A 20,856-nucleotide genomic window follows, 5' to 3' on the forward strand; every position below is an offset into this window, starting at 1 on the left:
TCCCCTCCCTTGTCACACATCGTGACAAATGTCTGACACCCCCCCCCCCCCCCCCACTAGGTGCGTGACGTCATTTATGGACGGCCCCTTAGGATATACAACTTATTTTTCGTAGCTTGCTTACTTTTCCTGTACTTTGCACTCCCATCGTGTCTTTGGTTTTGTTCGTTGTAAAATATGACCCACCCCTTACTGGACATCTGTGAAAAAAGAGCTTCACAGCTCATCAGATTTCTCCAGGATAAAGATTCTGATTCTGATCTCGGGCATGGGAGGGGAGAGGTGCCGCAGCAGGCTCGGGAGGGCTCTCTGTGGGTGTCACTTCCCTTAAACAAACGTGATTATTGTATTGAATTGGCTGTATCGGGAGGAGGAGAATGTACATCGCATTGTAGTTCCTTGATCTGAATCAAAGATCATTAATCATTGGTCGAGAAAGCCAACACCGTTACATTTGTGAGATTCTTCATAAATGCACACGGCGCAAAATCCAATTCTAGATTTAATTTTCGCTTTCAGGCCGGGAATAAAATTGTTTTGATGAGTGCATCATCACAGAACAATGTCTAAAACGACTTGGCGGCAGACACCGGTTCCAATTCGATCTCCCGGCACGGCAGTTGAAACCACGGGGCAAGTTTATGAAATCCTCTGTCCACCAAGCGGTTTCAAATGGATAACGCCGCACAGTCGCGCCTCGCGATGAGCACGGTTGGCTACGTACGGCACGAAAGAAGTTCAACGTGCATCGTCAATCGGCAGGTTGCGTCTGTTGGGGTAAAGAGTGGGTACTCCTGTAGAGTCGTGTATGGAGACGGAGTCATAGTAGGAAGCAACACGTTTTATTTACGTCTTTAACAACACTCACTAGGACTTAACATGAAGGGGTAATGGCCCCTTCCACCCACAACCTGTGGAGGTACAGCCTCTGGGCTATCTATCCTAGCCACTGACCTACTCCTATAGCCCTCCGGCTGGCTGGAGCTAAGGAGGCTGACCCACCGCTGGCACCGGTGGGTCTCTGACCACTGGCTCGTCCAGACCGGGCCCTCAGAAGGACGTCGGGCTGAGGGAACCTCAGGGTCCTAGCCTCTCGACCTCTGGCACCGCACTGAGCCCCGGCCCTTAGAAGGACGTCGGGGCTTGGGGTCCAGGGTCTCGTCTCCAGGTGGCTCCTCGACTTCGGCTTGAGGCGAACTGAGCTCTGCTCTCAGGAGCCCGCTTTTATACGATTCCCCACCGAGGGGCGGGGTTCTGAGGGATCACAGATCCCCCACAGCCCCCTCCCCTCAGGAGGGGTTCTGGCCACAGGTAGTCCAACCGATCTGTGTTTGTTTATCCCGCTTTCTGCCTAAAGGCAGGGTTCTGGGGAATCACACACACACACTCACAACACACACACTCACAACACACACACTCACAACACACACACACACTCCACAGCCTCCACCCCTCAGGCGGGGTCTTGGTCAGGGTTATCAATGACCCCGCTCTGGTAGGTACTGTGTAGCGTGTGTGTGTTTACAGAGTGACCACCACACTCCCACCACTTCCGAATCGTCAAAAAAACGAAAGCCAAATACACCCCCTGGAGCGGCCTCTCCAGAGCTCCCTCCAGTGGAGGCCCCTTCCGCCCGCAGTGGCCTGAGCAAGCAATTGCAGGGCTGCGCCTTTGCCTTCTGACCCTTGGCCGGAAAACAATGTGCACCCTAATCGATATTTAGTTGGGGTGCTGTCGCCGATCAATGTCACCAGCAGCTGCTCGTGTACCCAGGGGTCACTCTCGCGACTGAAACTTCATCCTGGCTCCTCGGCCTCTCACCTGGTTAGAAAAACTTGGGAACGCAGGCGGAAAGGCAGGCCTGGAGCAGCACACGTGTGTGTGTGTATGTTGAACTTCTTTCACACCATACGTAGCCAACCGTGCTAATCAGAGGTGCGGTGTATGTGTGGGTATGTTGAACTTATTTCGCACCATACGTAGCCAACCGTGCTAACCGGAGGTGCGGTGTAAGGACGACAAACTAAACACAAAAAAACAGTTCTGAAGAAATTCGTTTGTCAATCTAGATTATTTAAAAGTGCATAGTTCCAGCGGCTTCCTAATCTTGCAAGGCAGAGCGTTCCAGACGGCCGCAGAAGCGCATCCGAAAGCGCGCGATGCGGTGACCGTCTTTGTTCGATGGCCGACAGCCAAAAGTCGCCGCTGCTACTTGCGAGGAGTTCGCGTGATGATTTATTACTCCTTGACAAGATCAGCCAAGGTTGCTTTCACCTTTTGACTCTTAACGTTCAGAAACATGCACGCAATGGCGGCGCTAGGCACAAGTACAAGCGAACATAACGAGTCAATTGACATAAATGTAACAAGCTGATTGACTTTGATTTAAAGCTTTCGTGACTGCAGGGATTCATATTCTTGGTTCTTTCGGTAAAGTCACGTAGAAGGGAAACAATAAAATAATGCAAATATAAAACAATAAAATTCTCACGACGTTTCGACTGCAACACAAGCACTCATCATCAGGTGTGATGATGATTGCTTGTGTTGCAGTCGATTGCTTGTGTTGCAGTCGAAACGTCGTGAGAATTTTATTGTTTTATATTTTCATTATTTTATTGTTTCCCTTCTACTTGACTTTACCGAAAGAGCCAAGAATAATCTGATTGACGTAAGCATAATCTATTTAACATTGAAGAACCCCGTTCATCTCCATCTTGTTTGCATCTCTCTTCTTTCACGTCAAGACGTCTCAAAATATGTTTGCCCACGTTCCTGTTCTCTCAGCAGCTCCATCCGTGTCTCTGTCGTCTATGTCTCTTCCGTCATCTCACTCGGATTGTATACATTGAAGAGGGAGGTTCGGGGGACAGCCCCGAATGGGCTAGTTCGGCGCTCTTCATCGCAAGGCCCCGCAGGTCATTGGCGGCCCCCTGGTGACCTTTAGTGCGGCCCCTGGCGTGCGGCACCCCGACAACATACAACACGTGACACCCCCCCCCCCCCCCCCCCCCATCATCATCGTGCTGTTATCAAACTCACCAATGGTTTCAAATGTGTGGCGGCCCTACTCACACTGATGATGTCTTATCGGCAAAAGTGACCCCACCCCCCCCCCCCTCTCTGAAATTTAGTGAAGAACACCGCTCCAGCACCACCACTGCAGATCAGTCGATACGAGTCTCTGATTCTTCCTCATCCTCCTTATCCTCCTCCTTATCCTCCTAATCCCTTTCCTCCAGCGGCGGTTCCCATGACGTCCCTCTGCCTATGGGGCCCCCTCACCCTGCTGAGGGTCCCGAACGGGGGTCCCCTCGCCCTCAGGCTCACTGGTCATCCCGGGCCTCCCCCTGCTCCTCCTCCTGAAGGGGCCCTGGCAGGGCCGGGCCCTCGGCAAGGGGCGGTTCCGGGCCTGCCCTGGCCCTGGCGTCACCGGCAGGGCCGTTACCGGCGAGTGGTCCCTCGCCGACAACCCGGGACTCCTCACCGAGGATCTCAGCGCCATCCCGTGGGCCATCACCGGTAGCCTCGCCGGCCTGCGAGTGACCATCATCAACCTCACCACGCACCTCCAGAGATTGCTCACCGCTCACCTCACTGCCACCCTGAGGGTCCTCGCCAAACACTCCCGTAGGGCCATTGCCGTTGACCTGATGTTCTCGTGGGGCCTCGCTGTTGACCTGACCTTGTGGGCCTTCACTGGCGACCTTCTGAAGTGCCTCACTATTCACCTGAAGCTCCTCATCATCGGCCTTCTGAAGCTCCTCATCATCGGCCTTCTGAAGGTCCTCATCATCGGCCTTCTGAAGGTCCTCATCATCAGCCTTCTGAAGCACCTCATCATCGACCTTCTGAAGGTCTTCACCATCGGCCTTCTGAAGCTCCTCATCATCGGCCTTCTGAAGCTCCTCATCATCGGCCTTCTGAAGGTCCTCACCATCGGCCTTCTGAAGCTCCTCACCATTGGCCTTCTGAAGCTCCTCATCATCGGCCTTCTGAAGCACCTCATCATCGGCCTTCTGAAGCTCCTCATCATTGGCCTTCTGAAACATCTCACCATCGGCCTTCTGAAGCTCCTCATCATCGGCCTTCTGAAGCACCTCACCATCGGCCTTCTGAAGCTCCTCATCATCGGCCTTCTGAAGCACCTCATCATCGGCCTTCTGAAGGTCCTCACCATCGGCCTTCTGAAGCTCCTCATCATCGGCCTTCTGAAGCACCTCATCATCGGCCTTCTGAAGCTCCTCATCATTGGCTTTCTGAAACACCTCACCATCGGCCTTCTGAAGGTCCTCACCATCGGCCTTCTGAAGGTCCTCACCATCGGCCTTCTGAAGCACCTCATCATCGGCTTTCTGAAGCACCTCACCATCGGCCTTCTGAAGCACCTCACCATCGGCCTTCTGAAGCACCTCACCATCGGCCTTCTGAAGCTCCTCACCATCGGCCTTCTGAAGGTCCTCACTACTGACCTTCTGGAGCTCCTCACCATTAAACTGTCCTTCCTCACTATTGACCTTTTGACCTTTCTCCCAAATGACATCATCCTCTTGAAAGACCTCCCCTCTGACCTCCTGAGGTCCCACACTCAGCACCTTCCCGCCCCCCAGGGCCCCCTTCGCTGGCCCCGCCAGAAGCGGGGCCCTCACCGTGGCACCCGCCCCCTCCTCCCCCTCCTCACGGGCCCTCGTGACGTCTCCTCCGTGGGCCCCGTTCTGGGCGTTTGCTGGAGGAGGGAGGGAGGGAGGGGTTATTTCACCTGGATAATCGACGAGGTGGAACAAGGATGTCCAAGATGATGTCAGGTGACACACAGCAAACGCGTCATGACAACCAATAATAGGTACGGCGTCTTTTCAGATAAACAAGAGTCCATTGTAACTGTTACGACGACATTAACCCCCCTCTGGTCTGCGCACCTGATAGGCCCACGGTGATGACGTCACCATTGCTCCCCTCTATTTAAGACCGAAACAGGAGGACTTCTTCACAATTCTGACCATCGCCTGATGAAGCTGGTAATTACCAGCGAAACGTCGGACTCGAATTGTAAATGTCGTAGGGATACTCTCCAACACACGGGTGTGCTGAAGCAGTGACTAATTGGCACGTTTTGTTTACGTGTCAAACCTCACTAATTGGCCGTGTCGGGTGGTGGCAGGTTTAACGACACAAAAAAACCTCTATTCTGGATATTATTGGTCGCAAAAGTCTACGTGTTAAACTAACGTCATGCCATTTACACACCCACACACTCACGCACAAATATCCCCCCCCCCCCTATAGCATTTTGCGGCTTTTGGGGCAAGCACTGTTAGCGAACAGCAGCTAGGAAGGCCGGGACGGCGCACGAGGGCGTGGCGTGGCCAGAAGCACGCCGCCCCTGCCTCGCACATCACCAGGTTCTCGTTTAAGGCTGATGGAGATTAGTCCGCACACGTTGCTGCGCCGCCATCTCCTTGCGGGGCTAGGGTACGCCTCCTCCTCCTCCTCGACGCTCACCCACGGGGAAGGATGCTTCACGACATCGTCTGTGCGGTTATCCACCAACCCTCACTGCTGCCTCCATAATCGATATCGCACCCCCTCTAAATTAAACTTTGTGTGTTTTTTGTATTTTTACCAGGTAAAGCTCACCGAGCTACGTAGATCTTTTGCGGAAGCGACCTGGCCACAAATGATTGCTCAACGAAGTGGCTTACCGCGTGGAACGTCTATGGCAGACGGATACTCTAAACGCGTGACGTTGTTTCTCAACGTGGAGGGAAAAACCAGAAGACCCAGAGACAATCCACGCGACCACGGGGACAGAGAGAGACACGAAAACTCCAAATATACAGCAGCAGCAGCAGGCGTCTTGGCCGCAATCGAACCCACGACCTCCCGCATCCCAGGCGAGGGAGTTAACATCTTGCCAACCGTGGCCCCCCAGATATAAATAATGAAGCAGTAGACACCGCGGGTTCACAGAGAACGAGCGACTTGACGCGACTTGACTGTCTGGCACTCACCGGTAACGGCTCGCAGAGGGGGGCCACCCTTGGCTCCCACGGGGACCCCCAGAGTTCCTGGGACCCGTACACTTCGTTGGGGAAGGGGGCGAGCAATGGGGAGGGCACCGCCGCACTTTGCAGAGACGGCGATCCCTCTGGGTTGGTGACACAGACGAAACATCATCATCAATCGGAAGCAGCATCATCATCAACGGCAACTTCGTCAACAATGTCAAGCTTGTCGCCCATAATCGGCATGATAGTCAGCTTGTGTTGCGATCGAAACGTCGTGATATATTATTTTATGTTTTATTTTATTTCTCTACCTATCTGCAGTCACGAAAGCTTCAAATCAAGATCATTAATATCACTCCCACATCTGTGATCATCGTCATCATCACCATAATCGTCATCACCACGATGAAAATAATCATCATCACCTTCATCACCATCACCACCTTCTTAATTGTTACCACCACCACCATCATGAACAACATCATCATGGAATCACAATCGTCATTCGTTTATCTGCCATTTTAGCATCACCATCAACAAAGACAAAGATCCCCCATGTAGTCCTAACAGACTCTTGGGGAAAGTGCCGTTAGCGAGCAACTGTGAAGGCCGGCACGACACGTGATGGAGTGTGTGGACAACACCATGCCCGGCCGCCTTTGTCTCCCCAGTTGAATTGTTTAAACACCAGGTGCTCATTTGAAGCTGAGTCGACCTTGGGGAGGCCCATGTCCGGTTCAGATAATCGTTCCTGGTGTTGGCCACCGCGAGCGGGAATCGAACTCGGGTCGCCGGGTTCGTAGTGCGACGCGGTAACCGCTGCCGCACTACCGCCGCTCCCGACCACCGCCGCCGCCGTCACCGTGACGGCCCTCACCGTGAGTGGCCGCCGTCCCCGGCCTCGTGCACGAGCCGCCTGTAGGCCGCGATCTCTTCCCGCAGGGCCCCCCGCGCCTCCGCCACGTGGGCGCGAGCCGCCGCCTGCCGCGCCAGCCCCGACCTCGCCCCCTCCATCTCCTCCCGCAGGGTGCCGGCGCGGGCCCCCAGGGCCTCCAGGGCTGCCCGCGTCCTCCCCTCCGTCTCCTCCAGGGCCCTGGATAGCTGCTGGTGCTGAGAGGAGAGCGTCCGTGGGGGTGGGGGGGGGGGACCAACGAGGGCAGGGATTCACTGGGGGGGGGGGCCCAACCCGGGGGGGCCCAATCCTACGTCCGCGGCCCCTCGCGAGCGCCACGTTTTCCCGTTTTCGCGAAATGCGATGATTTAATGTTATTTCACATCGTCCGTGCGTGCTAGTTGCATCCCACGACGCCGTGCATTATTAATTCATGCGCGAGGGACCACTCCGATTTATGGCGACTACCAAGCCGAATGAAAACCTTCGGGGGAAAAAAAGATTAAACAAAACAAGAGAAATGGCACGAAAGCCAAATTAGAAGGCGCACATCTGCAACGAAAGTTATCACACGCAGAGGCATTTTGTCCGTGAAGTCTCCACATCTCAGAGCACAATCCCGAGCCGGGAAATCTTCATGGGAGTGCTGGTGGAGTAGCCAAAAAGGCGATGCCTAATTCAGACCAATCGGTGAGGGTGTCCGAAAATTGTGTTTGGGAATAATTAATGGGCAGGCAGAGCGGTAGATGTCTTGGACAGGCAGTGAGAACGCACGAGGCCGCGTGTGAATGTGGGTTTGACGACTTGGGGACGTCGGGGATGACAGTCAATTCAGTTGCACCAAGAATAGCAATGAGAACAATTGGATGCCACTGGGAGGAGCGGTGGTGTAGCGGTTAGCGCACTGTGCTACGAACCCGGCAAGCCGAGTTCAATTCCCGCTCACAGCTAACACCAGTGACGGTTATGCGAACCGGTCCTGGGCCTCCCCTAGGTCGATTCAGCCTCAAATGAGTACCTGGTGCGGTGTGTAAACATCGCCATTGGGGAGACAAAGGCGGCCGGGCGCGGTGCTGGCCACGCACTCCCTCGTGTGCTGTACCGGCCCTTCATGGGGGCTCGCTAACAGCACTTGCCCCTACAGTCTGTTGAAGGCTATACGGGGGATCTTTGACTGCTGGGGACATGATAAGTACCGCAAGAAGTCAGCGAAGACGGTGAATTACGTTGCACCACGGGTAGCAATGTGAACAATCGGATGCCACTGGCAGGAGAATTCCTGTGCAGAGGATTTTGAGTGACCATCACGGACGCAGAGCTGGAACCGAAGGGGGGATGCCGCCCATCGCCAACGTCTGGGATGAAGCACGTGGCTCGCCGAGGACGCGTTCCGCATTGCTGCGTCACACCACGTGGTGTCTCTGGGCTGGGACTGCGTGGTGTTGCAGGCCGTCACGGGGGGCGTCACCCCACCGCAGCCGGCCTCGTGTTCCGCGTGAACCTGGATGAAGGTCGCGGCACATCGGACTCGGGGGGACGCTCACCCGGCTCCTCTCGCTCTGCAGCTGAGCGCTCAGCTGCACCACGGACCCCTCCATCAGCTTCGACTCCGTCTCCCGTCCGGACGTCCCCGCCACCTGCCCTGCGGCTACGTTCTCTAGCCCCGTGGGGGAGCCGAACTGAGAACATTGGGAGGAGGGGGGCGGGCACGGGTGGGGGGCGCGGCAGTGTTTTTTAGGGGCCAATTCCGCCCGTTTTATTCATTCGCCGGCTTCAGTCGTTCGCTCGTTTAGTCGTTCGCGCGTTCACTCGTGTTTCCGTTCGTTCACTCGTGTTGTCGTTCGTTCACTCGTGTTGTCGTTCGTTCAATCGTGTTGTCGTTCGTTCATGCATTCATTCAATGAGGCGCGTGGGAGATGGTGGAGGCTGCTTTGGGGTTGAGGTTACTCTCGGCATGTGAGTCGAGGGACAGCGCCGGGATTGGGGGATAAGAGATGCACTGGCGGAGCCAGTGGGGGGGGGTGGGATGGCACGTGCCCCCCCCCCCCCCCCCCCCCCCCACTGATGTTTGGGGTTTATTAGTAATAAATCGGAATTTTGCGAACCGCACTACCACTGTGTAGCATATCATTACGTGCCAGGGACTCTATGAGATGATAGGACAATAGTCCGAGTCCATAATTGGCAATAAGTAACGGCAAAGCGGTTATAAGTGACTCACAGAATTGTGCGCAGTTGCGTCTACAGAGTCCACGACTTCCCTGAAGGCATCGACACCTTCAGCGAGCGCGAGGCCGATCACTAACAACGCGGTTCCAATTCGACCCTCGCCATCGCCACACACGTGTCGAATAAAAAGCAAGGGACAAGTCCTTACTAACAACTCCTTACTTACTAACAACTCCTTACTTACTAACAACTCCTTACTTACTAACAAGTACTTACTTATTAACAACTCCTTGCTTACTAGCAACTCCTTACTTACTAACAACTCCTTACGTACTAACAACTCCTTACTTATTAACAACTCCTTACTTACTAACAACTCCTTACTTATTAACAACACCTTACTTATTAACAACTCCTTACTAACTAGCGACTCCTTACTTACTAACAACTCCTTACTTACTAACAACTCCTTGCTCGCTAACAACTCCTCGCTTACTAACAACTCCTTGCTTACTAGCAACTCCTTACTTACTAACAACTTCTTACTTACTAACAACTCCTTGCTTACTAACAACTCCTTACTTACTAACAACTCTTTGCTTACTATCAGCTCCTTGCTTACTAACAACTCCTTACTTACTAACAACTCCTTACTTGCTAACAACTCCTTACTTACTAGCAACTCCTTACTTACTAACAACTCCTTACTTACTAACAACTCCTTACTTACTAACAACTCCTTGCTTACTAACAACTCCTTACGTACTAACAACTCCTGACTTACAACTCCTTACTCGCTAACAACTCCTTACTTGCTAACAACTCCTTACTTACTAACAACTCCTTACTCACGGACAACTCCTTACTTACTAACAACTCCTTACTTACTAACAACTCCTTACTTACTAACAACTCCTTACTTACTAACAACTCCTTACTCACTAACAACTCCTTACTTACTAACAACTCCTTACTTACTAACAACTCCTTGCTTACTAGCAACTCCTTACTTGCTAACAACTCCTTACTTACTAACAACTACTTACTTACTAACAACTCCTTACTCACTAACAACTCTATCATTTCTCATTGCTGGAGGGGTTGCCCTCCCTACCTGAAAATCCTGGCTCTGCCATTGAAGAGATGGGTTACATCGTTACGGCGAGGATTGAGGCTATGGTTAGGGTTGGGATTCGGGTTAGGACTAGGGCTAGGACTAGGGCTAGGACTAGGGTTAGGACTAGGGCTAGGACTAGGGCTAGGACTAGGGCTAGGACTAGGGCTAGGACTAGGGCTAGGACTAGGGCTAGGATTAGGGCTAGGACTAGGGTTAGGACTAGGGTTAGGACTAGGGTTAGGACTAGGGTTAGGACTAGGGCTAGGACTAGGGCTAGGACTAGGGTTAGGACTAGGGCTAGGACTAGGGTTAGGACTAGGGCTAGGACTAGGGCTAGGACTAGGGTTAGGACTAGGGTTAGGACTAGGGCTAGGACTAGGGCTAGGACTAGGGTTAGGACTAGGGCTAGGACTAGGGTTAGGACTAGAACTAGGGTTAGGACTAGGGCTAGGACTAGGGCTAGGGCTAGGGTTAGGACTAGGGCTAGGACTAGGGCTAGGACTAAGGCTAGGACTAGGGTTAGGACTAGGGTTAGGACTAGGGTTAGGACTAGGGCTAGGACTAGGGCTAGGGCTAGGGTTAGGACTAGGGCTAGGACTAGGGCTAGGACTAGGGTTAGGACTAGGGTTAGGACTAGGGCTAGGACTAGGACTAGGGCTAGGACTAGGGCTAGGACTAGGGCTAGGACTAGGGCTAGGACTAGGGCTAGGACTAGGGTTAGGACTAGGGCTAGGACTAGGGCTAGGACTAGGGCTAGGACTAGGGTTAGGACTAGGGCTAGGACTAGGGTTAGGACTAGGGTTAGGACTAGGGTTAGGACTAGGGCTAGGACTAGGGCTAGGACTAGGGCTAGGACTAGGGCTGTGAGGGTTAGGACTAGGGCTAGGACTAGGGCTAGGACTAGGGCTAGGACTAGGGCTAGGACTAGGGCTAGGACTAGGGCTAGGACTAGGGTTAGGACTAGGGCTAGGACTAGGGTTAGGACTAGGGTTAGGACTAGGGTTAGGACTAGGGCTAGGACTAGGGCTAGGACTAGGGCTAGGACTAGGGCTAGGACTAGGGCTGTGAGGGTTAGGACTAGGGCTAGGACTAGGGCTAGGACTAGGGCTAGGGCTAGGACTAGGGCTAGGACTAGGGCTAGGACTAGGGCGAGGACTAGGGTTAGGACTAGGGTTAGGACTAGGGTTAGGACTAGGGTTAGGACTAGGGCTAGGACTAGGGCTAGGACTAGGGCTAGGACTAGGGCTAGGACTAGGGTTAGGACTAGGGCTAGGACTAGGGCTAGGACTAGGGTTAGGACTAGGGTTAGGACTAGGGTTAGGACTAGGGCTAGGACTAGGGTTAGGACTAGGGTTAGGACTAGGGTTAGGACTAGGGCTAGGACTAGGGCTAGGACTAGGGCTAGGACTAGGGCTAGGACTAGGGTTAGGATTAGGGCTAGGACTAGGGCTAGGACTAGGGCTAGGACTAGGACTAGGGTTAGGACTAGGGCTAGGACTAGGGCTAGGACTAGGGCTAGGACTAGGGTTAGGACTAGGGCTAGGATTAGGGCTAGGACTAGGGCTAGGACTAGGGCTAGGACTAGGGTTAGGACTAGGGTTAGGACTAGGGTTAGGACTAGGGCTAGGACTAGGACTAGGGCTAGGACTAGGGCTAGGACTAGGGCTGTGAGGGTTAGGACTAGGGCTAGGACTAGGGTTAGGACTAGGGTTAGGACTAGGGCTAGGACTAGGGCTAGGACTAGGGTTAGGACTAGGGCTAGGACTAGGGTTAGGACTAGGGCTAGGACTAGGGTTAGGACTAGGGCTAGGACTAGGGCTAGGACTAGGACTAGGGCTAGGACTAGGGCTAGGACTAGGGCTAGGACTAGGGTTAGGACTAGAGCTAGGACTAGGGTTAGGACTAGGGCTAGGACTAGGGTTAGGACTAGGGCTAGGACTAGGGCTAGGACTAGGGCTAAGACTAGGGTTAGGACTAGGGCTAGGACTAGGGTTAGGACTAGGGCTAGGACTAGGGCTAGGACTAGGGCTAGGACTAGGGTTAGGACTAGGGTTAGGACTAGGGCTAGGACTAGGGCTAGGACTAGGGTTAGGACTAGGGTTAGGACTAGGGCTAGGACTAGGGCTAGGACTAGGACTAGGGCTAGGACTAGGGCTAGGACTAGGGTTAGGACTAGGGCTAGGACTAGGGTTAGGACTAGGGTTAGGACTAGGGTTAGGACTAGGGCTAGGACTAGGGCTAGGACTAGGGCTGTAAGGGTTAGGACTAGGGCTAGGACTAGGGCTAGGACTAGGGCTAGGACTAGGGCTAGGACTAGGGCTAGGACTAGGGTTAGGACTAGGGCTAGGACTAGGGTTAGGACTAGGGCTAGGACTAGGGTTAGGACTAGGGTTAGGACTAGGGTTAGGACTAGGGCTAGGACTAGGGCTAGGACTAGGGTTAGGACTAGGGCTAGGACTAGGGCTAGGACTAGGGCTAGGACTAGGGCTAGGACTAGGGTTAGGACTAGGGCTAGGACTAGGGTTAGGACTAGGGCTAGGACTAGGGCTAGGACTAGGGCTAGGACTAGGGCTAGGACTAGGACTAGGGTTAGGACTAGGGTTAGGACTAGGGTTAGGACTAGGGCTAGGACTAGGACTAGGGCTAGGACTAGGGCTAGGACTAGGGCTGTGAGGGTTAGGACTAGGGCTAGGACTAGGGCTAGGGCTAGGACTAGGGCTAGGACTAGGGCTAGGGCTAGGACTAGGGTTAGGACTAGGGTTAGGACTAGGGTTAGGACTAGGGTTAGGACTAGGGCTAGGACTAGGGTTAGGACTAGGGCTAGGACTAGGGTTAGGACTAGGACTAGGGTTAGGACTAGGGCTAGGACTAGGGTTAGGACTAGGGCTAGGATTAGGGCTAGGACTAGGGTTAGGACTAGGGTTAGGACTAGGGTTAGGACTAGGGTTAGGACTAGGGCTAGGACTAGGGCTAGGACTAGGGTTAGGACTAGGGCTAGGACTAGGGTTAGGACTAGGGCTAGGACTAGGGCTAGGACTAGGGTTAGGACTAGGGTTAGGACTAGGGCTAGGACTAGGGCTAGGACTAGGGTTAGGACTAGGGCTAGGACTAGGGTTAGGACTAGAACTAGGGTTAGGACTAGGGCTAGGACTAGGGCTAGGGCTAGGGTTAGGACTAGGGTTAGGACTAGGGCTAGGACTAGGGTTAGGACTAGGGCTAGGACTAGGGTTAGGACTAGGGTTAGGACTAGGGTTAGGACTAGGGCTAGGACTAGGGCTAGGACTAGGGTTAGGACTAGGGCTAGGACTAGGGCTAGGACTAGGGCTAGGACTAGGGCTAGGACTAGGGTTAGGACTAGGGCTAGGACTAGGGTTAGGACTAGGGCTAGGACTAGGGCTAGGACTAGGGCTAGGACTAGGGCTAGGACTAGGACTAGGGTTAGGACTAGGGTTAGGACTAGGGTTAGGACTAGGGCTAGGACTAGGACTAGGGCTAGGACTAGGGCTAGGACTAGGGCTGTGAGGGTTAGGACTAGGGCTAGGACTAGGGCTAGGGCTAGGACTAGGGCTAGGACTAGGGCTAGGGCTAGGACTAGGGTTAGGACTAGGGTTAGGACTAGGGTTAGGACTAGGGTTAGGACTAGGGCTAGGACTAGGGTTAGGACTAGGGCTAGGACTAGGGTTAGGACTAGGACTAGGGTTAGGACTAGGGCTAGGACTAGGGTTAGGACTAGGGCTAGGACTAGGGCTAGGACTAGGGTTAGGACTAGGGCTGTGAGGGTAGGACTAGGGAAAGGGCTTCGGGTTATAACTATGATTAAGGATGGGGAAAGGGTTGGGGCTATGGTCAGGACTGGCGTTGAGATTCGCAAGGAAGTCACCAGCGGATGTCCTCTGGATATACTTTGCCATAGGAATGTGGATTTGCCACGATTGGCTCTGCACCGCTGTAAACTGGAAGTGAGCACCAAATGCCTCAGTGTTCATTTGAGCAACAAATCACTTTGATTATTTGACAGCTGCTGCTGTTGCTGCTACAGCTGCTACAGCTGCTGCTACAGCTGCTGCTGTTGATGTGGTTGCTGCTACAGCTGATGTTATTGCTACTACAGCTGCTGCTGTTGATGTGGTTACTACAGCTGCTGCTGTTGCTACAGCTGTAGTTGCTACAGCTGCTAGAGCTGCTTTTGCTACAGCTGCTGTTACTATAGGTGGTACAACTGCTGTTGTTACTACAGCTGTTGCTACAGCTGATGATGTTGTAGTTACTACAGCGATAGCTGTTGCTACAGTTGCTGTTGCTGCAGTTGCTGTTGCTGCAGCTACTGCTGCTGCAGCTGCTGTTGATGTAGTTGCTGCAGCTGCTGCTGTTGCTACAGCTGAGGTTGCTGTAGTTGGTTGCTACAGCTGATGTTGCTGTAGTTGGTTACTATAGTTGCTCCAGCTGCTGTCACCTGCGATGAGAACGCGTCTCGCATCTCGTCCTGGAACCGAGCCGTGACCCCCGTGTACTGGGCCCTGAGGGTGGCCAGAGCCTCGGGCAGAGAGGCCCCCCCCCCGGGGCCCTGCACGACCTGCAGCCCGCAGGGCGGAGCGACCCCGGGACCCCCCCGCTCGTCCAGCTTCAGGGATCGCTCCAGCTGAGAGGGGGGAGGGGGGGTGGTGAGTGGTGGCGGGAGCAAGAGGGGGGGTTGGTGAAAAAGAGCTTTACAGCTCATCGGATTCTTCCAGTATAAATACAAATTCAGATTGTGGTGTTTGTGGTGAGTGGTGAGTGAAGACCGGTGCCTGTGGTGAGTGGTGAGTGAAGACCGGTGTCTGTGGTGAGTGGTGAGTGAAGGCCTGTGGTGAGTGGATGCCGGTTGGTAGTGAGTGATGGTGAGCGGTTGGTAGTGAGTGATGGTGAGCAGTTGGTAGTGAGTGATGGTGAGCGGTTGGTAGTGAGTGATGGTGAGTGGTTGGTAGTGAGTGATGGTGAGTGGTTGGTAGTGAGTGATGGTGAGTGGTTGGTAGTGAGTGATGGTGAGTGGTTGGTAGTGAGTGATGGTGAGCGGTTGGTAGTGAGTGATGGTGAGCGGTTGGTAGTGAGTGATGGTGAGCAGTTGGTAGTGAGTGAAGGTGAGCGGTTGGTAGTGAGTGATGGTGAGCGGTTGGTAGTGAGTGATGGTGAGCGGTTGGTAGTGAGTGATGGTGAGCGGTTGGTAGTGAGTGATGGTGAGTGGTTGGTAGTGAGTGATGGTGAGTGGTTGGTAGTGAGTGATGGTGAGTGGTTGGTAGTGAGTGATGGTGAGCGGTTGGTAGTGAGTGATGGTGAGCGGTTGGTAGTGAGTGATGGTGAGCGGTTGGTAGAGAGTGATGGTGAGCGGTTGGTAGAGAGTGATGGTGAGCGGTTGGTAGTGAGTGATGGTGAGCGGTTGGTAGTGAGTGATGGTGAGCGGTTGGTAGTGAGTGATGGTGAGCTGTTGGTAGTGAGTGATGGTGAGCGGTTGGTAGTGAGTGATAGTGAGCGGTTGGTAGTGAGTGATGGTGAGTGGTTGGTAGTGAGTGATGGTGAGTGGTTGGTAGTGAGTGATGGTGAGTGGTTGGTAGTGAGTGATGGTGAGCGGTTGGTAGTGAGTGATGGTGAGCGGTTGGTAGTGAGTGATGGTGAGCGGTTGGTAGTGAGTGATGGTGAGCGGTTGGTAGTGAGTGATGGTGAGCGGTTGGTAGTGAGTGATGGTGAGCGGTTGGTAGTGAGTGATGGTGAGCGGTTGGTAGTGAGTGATGGTGAGCAGTTGGTAGTGAGTGATGGTGAGCGGTTGGTAGTGAGTGATGGTGAGCGGTTGGTAGTGAGTGATGGTGAGCGGTTGGTAGTGAGTGAAGGTGAGCGGTTGGTAGAGAGTGATGGTGAGCGGTTGGTAGTGAGTGATGGTGAGCGGTTGGTAGTGAGTGATGGTGAGCGGTTGGTAGTGAGTGATGGTGAGCGGTTGGTAGTGAGTGAATGTGAGCGGTTGGTAGAGAGTGATGGTGAGCGGTTGGTAGTGAGTGATGGTGAGCGGTTGGTAGTGAGTGAAGGTGAGCGGTTGGTAGTGGGTGATGGTGAGCGGTTGGTAGTGAGTGATGGTGAGCGGTTGGTAGTGAGTGATGGTGAGCGGTTGGTAGAGAGTGATGGTGAGCGGTTGGTAGTGAGTGATGGTGAGCGGTTGGTAGTGAGTGATGGTGAGCGGTTGGTAGTGAGTGATGGTGAGCGGTTGGTAGTGAGTGATGGTGAGCTGTTGGTAGTGAGTGATGGTGAGCGGTTGGTAGTGAGTGATGGTGAGCGGTTGGTAGTGAGTGATGGTGAGTGGTTGGTAGTGAGTGATGGTGAGTGGTTGGTAGTGAGTGATGGTGAGTAGTTGGTAGTGAGTGATGGTGAGTGGTTGGTAGTGAGTGATGGTGAGCGGTTGGTAGTGAGTGATGGTGAGCGGTTGGTAGTGAGTGAAGGTGAGCGGTTGGTAGTGAGTGATGGTGAGCGGTTGGTAGTGAGTGATGGTGAGCGGTTGGTAGTGAGTGATGGTGAGCGGTTGGTAGTGAGTGATGGTGAGTGGTTGGTAGTGAGTGATGGTGAGTGGTTGATAGTGAATGATGGTGAGTGGTTGGTAGTGAGTGATGGTGAGCGGTTGGTAGTGAGTGATGGTGAGCGGTTGGTAGTGAGTGATGGTGAGCGGTTGGTAGAGAGTGATGGTGAGCGGTTGTTAGAGAGTGATGGTGAGCGGTTGGTAGTGAGTGATGGTGAGCGGTTGGTAGTGAGTGATGGTGAGCGGTTGGTAGTGAGTGATGGTGAGCTGTTGGTAGTGAGTGATGGTGAGCGGTTGGTAGTGAGTGATGGTGAGCGGTTGGTAGTGAGTGATGGTGAGTGGTTGGTAGTGAGTGATGGTGAGTGGTTGGTAGTGAGTGATGGTGAGTGGTTGGTAGTGAGTGATGGTGAGCGGTTGGTAGTGAGTGATGGTGAGCGGTTGGTAGTGAGTGATGGTGAGCGGTTGGTAGTGAGTGATGGTGAGCGGTTGGTAGTGAGTGATGGTGAGCGGTTGGTAGTGAGTGAAGGTGAGCGGTTCGTAGAGAGTGATGGTGAGCGGTTGGTAGTGAGTGATGGTGAGCGGTTGGTAGTGAGTGAAGGTGAGCGGTTGGTAGTGGGTGATGGTGAGCGGTTGGTAGTGAGTGATGGTGAGCGGTTGGTAGTGAGTGATGGTGAGCGGTTGGTAGAGAGTGATGGTGAGCGGTTGGTAGTGAGTGATGGTGAGCGGTTGGTAGTGAGTGATGGTGAGCGGTTGGTAGTGAGTGATGGTGAGTGGTTGGTAGTGAGTGATGGTGAGTGGTTGGTAGTGAGTGATGGTGAGTGGTTGGTAGTGAGTGATGGTGAGCGGTTGGTAGTGAGTGATGGTGAGCGGTTGGTAGTGAGTGATGGTGAACGGTTGGTAGTGAGTGATGGTGAGCGGTTGGTAGTGAGTGATGGTGAGCGGTTGGTAGTGAGTGAAGGTGAGCGGTTGGTAGAGAGTGATGGTGAGCGGTTGGTAGTGAGTGATGGTGAGCGGTTGGTAGTGAGTGAAGGTGAGCGGTTGGTAGTGGGTGATGGTGAGCGGTTGGTAGTGAGTGATGGTGAGCGGTTGGTAGTGAGTGATGGTGAGCGGTTGGTAGAGAGTGATGGTGAGCGGTTGGTAGTGAGTGATGGTGAGCGGTTGGTAGTGAGTGATGGTGAGCGGTTGGTAGTGAGTGATGGTGAGCTGTTGGTAGTGAGTGATGGTGAGCGGTTGGTAGTGAGTGATGGTGAGCGGTTGGTAGTGAGTGATGGTGAGTGGTTGGTAGTGAGTGATGGTGAGTGGTTGGTAGTGAGTGATGGTGAATGGTTGGTAGTGAGTGATGGTGAGTAGTTGGTAGTGAGTGATGGTGAGTGGTTGGTAGTGAGTGATGGTGAGCGGTTGGTAGTGAGTGATGGTGAGCGGTTGGTAGTTAGTGAAGGTGAGCGGTTGGTAGTGAGTGATGGTGAGCGGTTGGTAGTGAGTGATGGTGAGCGGTTGGTAGTGAGTGATGGTGAGCGGTTGGTAGTGAGTGATGGTGAGTGGTTGGTAGTGAGTGATGGTGAGTGGTTGATAGTGAATGATGGTGAGTGGTTGGTAGTGAGTGATGGTGAGCGGTTGGTAGTGAGTGATGGTGAGCGGTTGGTAGTGAGTGATGGTGAGCGGTTGGTAGAGAGTGATGGTGAGCGGTTGTTAGAGAGTGATGGTGAGCGGTTGGTAGTGAGTGATGGTGAGCGGTTGGTAGTGAGTGATGGTGAGCGGTTGGTAGTGAGTGATGGTGAGCTGTTGGTAGTGAGTGATGGTGAGCGGTTGGTAGTGAGTGATGGTGAGCGGTTGGTAGTGAGTGATGGTGAGTGGTTGGTAGTGAGTGATGGTGAGTGGTTGGTAGTGAGTGATGGTGAGTGGTTGGTAGTGAGTGATGGTGAGTGGTTGGTAGTGAGTGATGGTGAGCGGTTGGTAGTGAGTGATGGTGAGCGGTTGGTAGTGAGTGATGGTGAGCGGTTGGTAGTGAGTGATGGTGAGCGGTTGGTAGTGAGTGATGGTGAGCGGTTGGTAGTGAGTGATGGTGAGTGGTTGGTAGTGAGTGAAGGTGAGCGGTTGGTAGTGAGTGATGGTGAGTGGTTGGTAGTGAGTGATGGTGAGCGGTTGGTAGTGAGTGATGGTGAGCGGTTGGTAGTGAGTGAAGGTGAGCGGTTGGTAGAGAGTGATGGTGAGCGGTTGGTAGTGAGTGATGGTGAGCGGTTGGTAGTGAGTGATGGTGAGCGGTTGGTAGTGAGTGATGGTGAGCGGTTGGTAGTGAGTGATGGTGAGCGGTTGGTAGAGAGTGATGGTGAGCGGTTGGTAGTGAGTGATGGTGAGCGGTTGGTAGTGAGTGATGGTGAGCGGTTGGTAGTGAGTGATGGTGAGCGGTTGGTAGTGAGTGATGGTGAGCGGTTGGTAGTGAGTGATGGTGAGCGGTTGGTAGTGAGTGATGGTGAGCGGTTGGTAGTGAGTGATGGTGAGCGGTTGGTAGTGAGTGATGGTGAGCGGTTGGTAGTGAGTGATGGTGAGCGGTTGGTAGTGAGTGAAGGTGAGCGGTTGGTAGAGAGTGATGGTGAGTGGTTGGTAGTGAGTGATGGTGAGCGGTTGGTAGTGAGTGAAGGTGAGCGGTTGGTAGTGAGTGATGGTGAGCGGTTGGTAGTGAGTGATGGTGAGCGGTTGGTAGTGAGTGATGGTGAGCGGTTGGTAGTGAGTGAAGGTGAGCGGTTGAGAGTGGTCCTGGTGAGCGGTTGGTAGTGAGTGATGGTGAGTGGTTGGTAGTGAGTGATGGTGAGCGGTTGGTAGTGAGTGATGGTGAGCGGTTGGTAGTGAGTGATGGTGAGTGGTTGGTAGTGAGTGATGGTAAGCGGTTGGTAGTGAGTGATGGTGAGCGGTTGGTAGTGAGTGATGGTGAGCGGTTGGTAGTGAGTGATGGTGAGCGGTTGGTAGTGAGTGATGGTGAGCGGTTGGTAGTGAGTGATGGTGAGCGGTTGAGAGTGGTCGTGGTGAGCGGTAGACGATCTATGGTGGTCGAAGGCCGGTGTCGAGCGGAAGCTTGGTGGTTGTGGGTGAGCGGTTGGTGAGAACTCGTTGAGTGACTTGTGATTGTTGGTGGTTTGTGGTGCGTGGCTGTGGTAGTAAGTGGTAAGCGGGGTGGTGTGGTCAGCACCACACCCGGCCGCCTTTGTCTCCCCAGTGATCCTTACCTCCTGGCTCCGCCTGTTCAACTCATTGAGCTCCTCCGCACGCGACTCCAACTGCTGATGCATAGCCTCCCGCACGAACCCAGCCTCGATCAGCTCCTGCACGGGGCAGTTACAGAGTGCACCCGTTTTAAATGTCTAGAGCAGTTACAAAGTGTACCCATTTTAAATGTCTATCGCAGTTACAAAGTGTACCCATTTTAAATGTCTATAGCAGTTACAAAGTGTACCCATTTTAAATGTCTAGAGCAGTTACAAAGTGTACCCATTTTAAATGTCTAGAGCGGTTACACAGTGTACCCATTTTAAATGTCTAAAACAGTTACAAAGTGTACCCATTTTAAATGTCTCTAGAGCAGTTACAAAGTGTACCCATTTTAAATGTCTATAGAGCAGTTACAAAGTGTACCCATTTTAAATGTCTAGAGCAGGTACAAAGTGTTCCCATTTTAAATGTCTAGAGCAGTTACAAAGTGTACCCATTTTAAATGTCTAGAGCAGTTACAAAGTGTACCCATTTTAAATGTCTAGAGCAGTTACAAAGTGTACCCATTTTAAATGTCTCTAGAGCAGCTACAAAGTGTACCCATTTTAAATGTCTAGAGCAGTTACAAAGTGTACCCATTTTAAATGTCTCTAGAGCAGCTACAAAGTATACCCATTTTAAATGTCTAGAGCAGTTACAAAGTGTACCCATTTTAAATGTCTCTAGAGCAGTTACAGAGTGTACCCATTTTAAATGTCTAAAACAGTTACAAAGTGCACCCATTTTAAATGTCTAGAGCAGTTACAAAGTGTACCCATTTTAAATGTCTAGAGCAGTTACAAAGTGTACCCATTTTAAATGTCTAGAGCAGTTACAAAGTGTACCCATTTTGAATGTCTCTAGAGCAGCTACAAAGTGTACCCATTCTAA

General features: G+C 53.0%; 1 protein-coding gene across 2 annotated transcripts in view; it reads right to left on the reverse strand.

The window, feature by feature from the left end:
• Positions 1-826: 826 nt before the first annotated feature.
• The window catches only part of LOC116954774 (uncharacterized), a 32,247-nt gene continuing 12,217 nt past the window's right edge, over positions 827-20,856 (reverse strand). For both annotated transcript variants that reach the window (XM_076052437.1, XM_032975560.2), the window contains 6 exons: positions 19,944-20,039; positions 14,641-14,826; positions 8,446-8,580; positions 6,887-7,119; positions 6,013-6,149; positions 827-4,727 (listed from right to left, as the gene is read on the reverse strand). In XM_076052437.1, coding sequence (XP_075908552.1) covers positions 3,328-4,727; positions 6,013-6,149; positions 6,887-7,119; positions 8,446-8,580; positions 14,641-14,826; positions 19,944-20,039 — 2,187 coding nt within the window. In that variant the 3' untranslated portion in view covers positions 827-3,327. The remainder of the gene's footprint in view (positions 4,728-6,012; positions 6,150-6,886; positions 7,120-8,445; positions 8,581-14,640; positions 14,827-19,943; positions 20,040-20,856) is intronic.

This window comes from Petromyzon marinus, chromosome 56 (genome assembly GCF_048934315.1).
Source record: "Petromyzon marinus isolate PM22_M1 ecotype Great Lakes invasive population chromosome 56, UKy_Petmar_22M1.pri1.0, whole genome shotgun sequence".
Lineage (NCBI taxonomy): Eukaryota > Metazoa > Chordata > Hyperoartia > Petromyzontiformes > Petromyzontidae > Petromyzon > Petromyzon marinus.